At 32.2% G+C, this 9,575-nt stretch overlaps 1 protein-coding gene across 1 annotated transcript; it reads right to left on the reverse strand.

The window, feature by feature from the left end:
- Positions 1 to 3,435: 3,435 nt before the first annotated feature.
- Positions 3,436 to 6,187, reverse strand: LOC132037351 (serine/threonine-protein kinase RIPK-like). Its single transcript, XM_059427852.1, has 5 exons — positions 5,596 to 6,187; positions 5,240 to 5,375; positions 4,410 to 4,546; positions 4,160 to 4,283; positions 3,436 to 4,066 (listed from the first exon to the last, which is right to left on the reverse strand). The coding sequence occupies exons 1-5, from the start codon at positions 5,983 to 5,985 to the stop codon at positions 3,498 to 3,500; spliced, it is 1,356 nt and encodes a 451-aa protein (XP_059283835.1). The 5' UTR covers positions 5,986 to 6,187; the 3' UTR covers positions 3,436 to 3,497.
- Between the last annotated feature and the right edge of the window lie 3,388 nt (positions 6,188 to 9,575).

Here is a 9,575-nt window from a genome sequence, read left to right on the forward strand (position 1 = left end):
CTTGGTCTCCAATCCTTTACATAACTTATAATATGAGCTTAAACCGTCGTAACCATAAGATAGACGCATGTAATCTCATATACCCTTGGAGGTAACTCCAATGTCCATACTTAAAACATCAGACGCATGTAATCTCATATACCCTTGGAGGTAACTCCAATGTCCATACTTAAAACATCCAATCACTTATAAATTTCAACGTACAAAATTACGGGGTGTAACAGATCTCCACGCATAACATTGTATCTCTGCATATCACTGCTACTCTTGTTAAAGATAACACGTGTAATTATATATATACCCATGTATACAGTATATATCCATGTATATCATTGTTTCACTTGTAAAAAAGAGATTATTGTATCGAAGTATATCCCATGTATAACTATGTATATTCAGGTATATCACCGACACTTGTAATAAACATCACCTGTGTAACCATGTAATCCCCTTGTATAACAGTGCATATCCATGCAGATCACTGTTACACTTCCGTTATGCACACCTTTTATCCATATCAACATTTATATCAAAATTCAATGAAAACTCTAACAAGATAATTGTAAAACCTTGTGTATACGTGATATATCTCAAATTGGGAAACCCATGTCCTCGTTATATAGTGTATTAGTGGTGGCGATCGACGATTAAGGAAACAAAGAGAGGTGAAGAACCACCAATCCTTTTTGTCGTTGCTTCGTTTAACCAAACACTTCAGTAGAGAGAGCATTAATAGAATTGAATATTGAAAAAAAGGACCCAATGCAGATACAACGATCAAATATTTGAAGAAAGGAGAAACGAATAAAGATTTTAGCCTAAAAGTATTATAGGATGACTATAATGAGATAGAGATTTTGGGGAGCGAGATTGAAATTTTTTGGAGAAAAGTATTTGTAGAGAGAGAGAAAGTATAGAAAATAGAAAGTATGTGAAGCTACTTTTACTATGGCTATATATTACCTATATTTTAGATTAAATAGCTGATATGGACTGCGAAGTGCCATTAATCGAACATTGGGTTCTTTTATGGAATAACTACATGATATAACAAACAATAGTGGGTATTGACATTTAGTAGCTATAGTTTAATTTAATTACTTCTCATAGCAAATATTTATGTGTTAATACCATTTAGTAACTATATATATATATATATATATACACACACACACAAAAAATAGAATACTCATCCCACTATTCACTTCCAACCCATCTCTCCTATCTCTTTCCCCCCTCTTCTCCCCACTACCCCGCCGCCGGCCACCACAGCCACCGGAGCTCCGGCGAAATGCCGTGACCTTTTCACCACCGTCACTGCCAGCCCCTTCCCCTTTTCCCGTTCTTATCCGGCCATATCCTTTTTTCCTTTCTTCTCCGGCGCCAACAAGGGAAAAAAAACTCAGATCTACACCGGAAAAGCACCAAATAGCGATGGATCTAAGCATTGTTAGAAGCAAAAATGAAAAAAAGCTCAGATCTATAACGGATCTGAGCATTGTTGGAAGCAAAAACGATAAAAAATGTTGTTGTTGTATTACCGGAATTTTTTCCGGTCACCAAAAATTTTTCCGGTCAGATCTAGAAAAAATGTAGATTTTCACTGTTTTTGTTGTATATTTACCGTGTATATAATATTTTTCGCTTGTATTTGTTGTATACATACCGAAAAATATGGCGTACTTGTTAATTTTTTGGTGTATCTATGTTGTATACGCTTTTTTTGCTTGTATTTGTTATATACATACGTAAAAATATGGCATATTTGTTAATTTTTTGGTGTATTTTATATTATTGGTGTATATGTATTCAGTTTTTTTTAATAGTTGTATTCATGAATACAACAAGCCAATTTATGAATACAGATAGTTATATTTACGAATACAGTTGGAAAAAAATTGTTGTATTCCTGAATACAGCTAAAAAAAAAAAATTGAATACACATGTGGGAGCTGGACTGATTTGCTACAGAACGTAAATATTGAAACATTAGCTATGCAGCTTGATTAAACCCTAAATGTTTGCCATTTATGTAAAATGCCCTTGTTTTATATCATTTATTGGGCCATGTTGTGTCATGGGGTGTCAAATTCTCATAAAATTATAGAAATCTAATTGTCAAAATAGGGGGAAAAGTGCATATCGCCACTTAAGTTGTATCCTAAGTTGAATTTCTTTAATAAATATATCTACTTTGGAAGCACTTCAGACATACAAGACTGAAGTTACATTGCAAAAATTCGTGTAAGAAGTTTGACAAACGTCAAACATTTTTTGGCTGAACTGTGGCCTTTTCAAGTTCAAACATAGGTTAATTTTGCTTGAAGTTTGGCCTGCCTTGCCAAGGCCAACTTCAGACATTTTTTTACTGAAGTTGTGGCTGTGGTAAGGCCAAATTTGAGATATTTTTTGAATTGGTAGTATTATCTAAGGACCATATATAGATTGATCCTAAAAAAAAAAAAAAAAAAAAAAAAAAAATGACGGACTCCTTATCATGGATATATTTTCTCATAATTACAATCATATTTAAATGAAGGCAAGGCATGGAAAGTCTCATCTTTGAAACACCCAAGATGTTTTTCTTTCCAATTATGCTACATAAAAATACAAATTATATAAAAAATTTGAAGGCTATCTTCTCTCTGATAAGATAACTGATCTTTGGCCTAATTTAATCTCAAAAGCTAGCTCAAGAGGTGAATATTATCTAATGTCATTATAAGGAGAACCATTTTTCCTACCACAACTGATGTGACATTTCTTGACCCCTGGCATGCCCATTTGACTAAACATCTGGGCGTAGACAATATAACATGGGGCCAACATTAGATAAACCCGGTATTGACATACGTCTGGCTCTCGTATCATGATTAAAAAAAAAATCTTAGAGTCTAACTGAATCCCAAAAATTAATTAAGAGGTGGGTAACGAGACCAACTTTCCCTCACACAACGATGCATGCTACACTCAGCATATTGGATAAATACGTGGATATTTTTATAGACTAGAGTGGTCCTAGAATCAATGTAATATGAATAATAGTTCTATTAAAATATCTTGTGCAGCCAAAAAGAAAGTGATTTTTCTTCTAGTTAATTGTTCCATTAATTGTAATATGAATAATAGTTCTATTAAAATATCTTGTGCAGCCAAAAAGAAAGTGATTTTTCTTCTAGTTAATTGTTCCATTAACTATAACTTTAAGTATATAACTTTCATTTCCACTATAATTGAGAATGCTAATTAAGTACAGACTCCACCGTTATATATACGTAACAAAAGAAAAAGCTAAGTAATTAGTACAATTTTCATTCAAGCGAAAAAAGGGAAGACTAACTCAACAAGAAGAAATGTAATTATAAAGAGCTTTAGCTCAAGTATTTGTCCTAACATTTGAAGTATTACGAAGTTAAATAAGATTAAAAGAAACTGTGGACGTACGAATATGATTCTCTATCTAAAGTATTTCATATACAGTTCGATAAAAAATTAATCTAAGATCTCTTGAAACCATTATGCAATGGTGAATTTGGAGTTAGTCTCTTGTGTATAGCTGTTTCTGAGTGAATAGTTGGAGATGAGGGAGTACTTCTTCTATGCTTATTATTATGATGATGGTGTTGATTTTGGTGATAGTGATGATGATGAGGACTTCTACTTTCTTTCTTCACTTCCTTTTGGTCTTGATCATACTTTTCACTAACTTCTTTGCTTTCTGTTGGAGCAGTGTACACAAATGTTACCATTGAAGTATCTTCATAGTCTTTCAATGGTTCTAGGGTTTTCACCACAGTGCTCATGTCTGGTCTAGCTTTTGGCCTGTGACTTAGGCACTGGTAAGCTAATAATGCTGCCTTTTGAACGCCTTCTTCTGAGTACATTCCTTCCAGCCTCGGATCCATTATTCTACGTAGCTTTCGAGGTTCTTTCAGTTGTGGTCTTGCCCAATCTACTAAGTTTTGTTCTCTATGTGGACGACCTTTGTCTACAGATCTTCGGCCAGTTAGAAGCTCCAATAGTACTACTCCGAAGCTGTACACATCACTAGCTGCAGTCAAATGACCTACATGTACAACATTTCAATGAAATTAGCATGTCTGAGTATAATAATATTTAAGTTTTTTAGATGGGATGGTCACAGACTATAATGTTTTACCTGTCATAATGTATTCAGGAGCAGCATAGCCATGTGTTCCCATGACTCGAGTTGAGACGTGTGTGTCATCTCCTTCTGGACCATCTTTTGCAAGTCCAAAATCTGAGAGTTTGGCAGTGTAATCCTGATGAACAAAAGACAACGATGAAATCATTTAGTAATTAATGAACTATTGAACTACTATTCTACATGTGAAACTAGTTAATTTGGGTTTTGCTAAAATTAGTTAAAAAAAGAAATGAGTACTTACGGAGTCTAACAAGATGTTTGAAGCCTTGAAATCGCGATAAATGACAGGTTTTTTAGCTTCATGGAGAAAAGCTAGACCTTTTGCAGCACCAAGAGCTATTTTCATACGTGTTGACCATGGAAGTGATACTGAAAATCCTGCAAAAAATAAATCAATAATAAGATCCTTTAGTTCAACAATTATATATATCTTTTTAATTTTAACTTGCATTAGTTAAACGACGTGAGCAATTTTCCTTTTTTATTTCATGAAAATTGACATATATCAATATAAAGTGAGACTTTGTACGTACAAAACCGATAGTTGCTTTGTAACTAAACTTTAGTCGACCTACTCCTATCCGTAGCCAATTCACAGTCGGAATTGGTAAAAGAAAGAAAAGTGTGGTACAACAACCCCCAGTCAACTTTCACAAAATTACATGTCAAATTGACTTTTTCATATTATTAAAATCCTTATACTTCCCTTCTTCTTTTTCTTGTTCTTCAAATTGATCGATATTAAAATTTTGGAAGATTTATGAACGATTCCATGTGGATTAATTATACTGGGTTACAGCTACCTAGCAACATAAAAAGAGCTTGTACTTTCTAAAAGCCATAAAGACTATATTCTTTTGGTATCAAGAGCCATAAAGACTAACAAACATTTAACAGAAATGAGCTTGTAATTCTAAAAGCTATAAAGTCTAACAAACATTTTAACACAATAAGAGCTTGTACTTCTATAAGCCACAAAGAATTAACAAACATTTTAAAAAGGTTGAGTACATATTAATTACTTTTAAACTAGCTAGTGAATTAAGTGGATTAGTGAAAACGAGAACATACTTCTAAATAGCTGATTCTCCAAACTTCCTCTTGGCATGTACTCATACACTAGCAATCTGTGTTCTTCTTCACAACAATATCCGATCAACTTCACTAGATGTGGATGCCTCAATTGCCCAAGAAATATCACTTCAGTCTGTTCACAATAATAAAACACATTTTAACAACGTTAATAAGGATAATAACAGTATCGGGTTAGTTAAAAGATAACTACAAATACAATCAGACCTCTCTCTATAACAGTCATATATCTTCTATAACAATATTTCATTATAACAACCGTATTTTTTGTGGAACAAATCTTTCATGTTATGTTAAAATTATATATTCTCTATAACAACATAATTTGTACGTACCAGCCATTCTCGATGACCTTGTGAGCCATCTAAATCGAGGAGTTTAACTGCAACAGGTTGAGCTTTGAGAGCATTAGGTCTAAGTTTATCATCAATGAATCCCTTGTGAACTGGTCCGAACCCTCCTTCACCGATGAAATTACTCGTCGAAAAATTCTGCGTGATCACTCTTAGTTCTTGAAGGGTGAATGAATGAATATTAGAACCAGCAAGAGAGATTGAAAGATCTGACGATATAGTAGAAGAGCTAATATCCGATACAGGAATCCCGTGGAAGGAAATTTGTTTTGTGACAGGAACTTTTGCTTTTGGATTATTTTTCTTTGGATTCTCATGAGACTTCATACAACTAGGAACAAGAGATTCCCATGCAATCTTCATAACTGTCATTTATGTTTGTATATAAAAATCTTCTATCTTTGGAATGTTGTTGTTGTCCAAAGAGGAGAAAGGTTGATGAGCAAGAAAATTTGGGGTTATTTGAATATGGAAATGGAAGAATGGTTGGCTAAGGACTTATAAGGAGAAAGCGAAGCGGTAATATTCAAAAATACCCAACTGCTTTCGCTACCAGACACAAAGAAAAATGTTTGGGAAAGAAAAATGTTTGGGAACGCCTTTATATGCCATCATGATCTCATGCACTGTTTAATTTTCTCTCTTTCTATTTTTTATTATTTTGATTATTTAAGTTTATGTATTTTGTGTAGTTAATAAATTCTTCCGTTCCCATGGTTATTTAATTTGTAGTACGTGTTTTTGAATTTTTTGACGGGTCCAACATATAACATTATTCTTTACAAGTGTGTATAAATTAAAGTTGTGGAGATAAAGTAGGTATATTTGAAGGACGAATAAGAAGAGTGGAGTAATACTTATGAAGAAGTGGGCAAAAGGGATTCATAAGTCTAACAGATTTGGTTGAATGGAAAATGACTTGGCTGCCCCCTTATCTTGACTTTGTTTCGATAGGATCAAACTTTGTTTTCAAGAAGCTTTGGAAGAAACCTATTTCCAAACCTTCTACATTTGTGTTTCCATTTTCCAACGGTTCCATCTGTCAAGTGAATTTTCGAAGTTTTTTGACCCTCCTAATTAATTTATCGTGAAAGGTACAAATTTTTACAATCAAAGGTCAAATATCAATAGAGACAAAATAACATTAAGTGTTTTTTTTTTTTTTTTTCATATTCTAAACTCTGTTGGCAGAGTTATCGAATATCTATGTTGAACGGTGGAGCTAGGAGGCGTAAGCAGATTCATCTAAACTCCTTTTATCAGAAAATTATACTTTATGTATAAGGTTAATTTTTTTTTTTTTTTATGGATATATGGTAAATGTTAAATTCTCGGCCATGTTCGTGTGTTTATTTTCTTATGTCGTATTTTCAATTTTCTTACGGAAATCCTAGTTCCATCCTTTCATGTACTAACTGAAATATCCAAAGTGCGCAAGCTAATCAGGACACTATCGTTTTTTAAAAAGAGAACGACGAAATTGGTCGGTAGAATTTAAAATTTGTAGTGAGATTTCTGCGAAATATACATACAAATTACTAGTAATAAGAAATTCAATGAAATCTCAGTCACTCTGGTTTGGCCTATTCTCCAGCGTGTTTCTACGCCCGGGTTCTTTGATTTTTGAGGACTTGCCGATCAGCCACTAATAATTAAAAATATGTTGTTGAAAATAGCTAATGAGGACAAAAAGCATGTCTTACAAAAATCTTTAAATAGTGACAAACAGAAGCATTATTTTTTGGACAAACATATGTTTTAATTGTATATCACTTTATTAGAGTTTGCTAGTACAGCCTGTTAAAGTTAAAAGTATATATACGAGTATTTTATTAGAAATATGCACAGAGCCATCGCACGGTAAATTAAGTTGAATAAAAAAGATACCCTCAAGGCTTCAACCATGATTATTGATGTGTTATGTTAATAACACAGTTTTATCACACGTGTTGAAGATCACTTTTAATTGGAGCAACAACCTCCCGTCCTAAAAAATTGACAAAAACCTAAAAGAATTTTGAATATGTATTGATTGTGAAAACTAAACCAAACTGTTGAAAAATCACAAGCATGTATTGAAGTAGTTAGAGGTCTCTTATAAAGCATGCTCTGTATATAGCTATCCAGAAATTATTACCAGAAAATGATAAGACTGTGTAAGTAATTATTATCTTATCCACCCATGTTGTGACTTGATAATTAAGTCGAACATAATCCACCTAATTAAAAAATTTAAGTGATGTGAGCTATTTTAAAATCTTTTTAAAAGACACATTTTATGGTAACGTTGTCATCAAAAGGTCACAATTCAAAACGCAAACAAGTTGGATTACTCTTTGCCTGTTAATGTTGAAGAAATTATACTTGCTGGTCTAATTGCCGTTGATTTTGATTTATGTTTTACTAAAACTTATCGTCAAATTTTTTGAAAAAAATTCTTCTTCTCAGATTATCTAATTTTTTGCAAGACCTACACATTTTCCGAGCTTTCCCTATCCTAACTTCTAGAAAGATCCAAAAATGCAGTGATTAAGTTATATTTAGCAACCATTGGTTATAGCGTTATACTTTCCTATCTAAATATAATATATTATCGGGGCAGGTTTTGCAGAACTGGCTAAAGATTTCTTTGCTAATACACAAATTAAATTATGTATCATATAGTTTTTTCTTAAAGAAAGATATAAAATAGTGGGGGTATGAGACACGCTTTCCTTCCAATGATTTAGTCAGAGGTCAAAGTATAAATACTGATTTATCTATCCGCAAGGACTTTGTAAGCAAATGGCAGGTTTGTTAGCACGGTGGTTGATGTTCTAGAAGCTTAGCTCATGAACCAAATACTAATTTATTCATTTGACCTTGTATATATTTTGTTCAAATTGTTTATTGAGTATCATATGATTTATTAACATATACCTAAGCAAATAAATAAACTTTGCAAATATGAAGTTTAATGAAAAAGAGAGGGAATTATGCATACTCAATTTTAGAGTTTTACGAGAGGAAATTACGCATACTCAATTTTAGAGTTTTACACTATAAAACAGTTCAACAAAAGATAACCTTAATATTTATTTTCTATAAACTTTAACTAGTATACAATATATAACTATTGGATAATCAGTATGTACACTGATTATATACTTTTTATACAACTGTTATATATGAGTATATACCGGCGATGACTATAATTTATTAAGGCTAAGCGCGTGATATTATTTTCACAGATTGACAAAAAATGTTATATAAGATCCCCATTGAATTGCACCCAAGGGTAATTTGGATCCTACGATATATTAGTGTACTTACTTGCTCTGAAATAAAAGTAGTAGAAATTTTGAATTTTTGACTAAGTTCTTAACTTTAAAACATGACAATAAGCTGTTGTTTTCTCTTTCAAAATATGCAATTTAGTCCTTTGATTGTGCAAAACTAATATCAACTGATTGAGTAGCATGGCTTGGAAAGTTCAGTTCAATCAATGTTACTAAACCAACAAATTGTGGTTATTCTAGATGACGAACCAATTTATGAATATGTACTGTTAAGTGTAGAAAAAAGAAATAATATTGTGTGGGGTCAGAAAATAGTAGGCAGGACATCATCTTATTCACAACATGATGGTCTTTGTAATTACATCAGAAACTCTTAAAAGGGTCTGTTTGGAAAGCCACCTTGTAATTGGAATTGGTGTAATTATTAGGATAGTAATTACACAATATTGTAATTACAACAATCTGTTTGTTTGTCATCATATAATTACAGTGCAATTATAAGCGTGTTGTTTAGTTGCACAAGTGTATTACAGAGTTCGTTTGATTTAAAAATAAAATTTATATTTAAAAAATATGTGTCTTGATAAAAGATATTAAATTAGGTACACATTTTTTCTTGAAAATATATTAATTAGTAATCATATATTTGTAACTAATATTGTAAAAATATATATATATATATAT

Source organism: Lycium ferocissimum, chromosome 11 (assembly GCF_029784015.1).
Source record: "Lycium ferocissimum isolate CSIRO_LF1 chromosome 11, AGI_CSIRO_Lferr_CH_V1, whole genome shotgun sequence".
Classification (NCBI taxonomy): domain Eukaryota; kingdom Viridiplantae; phylum Streptophyta; class Magnoliopsida; order Solanales; family Solanaceae; genus Lycium; species Lycium ferocissimum.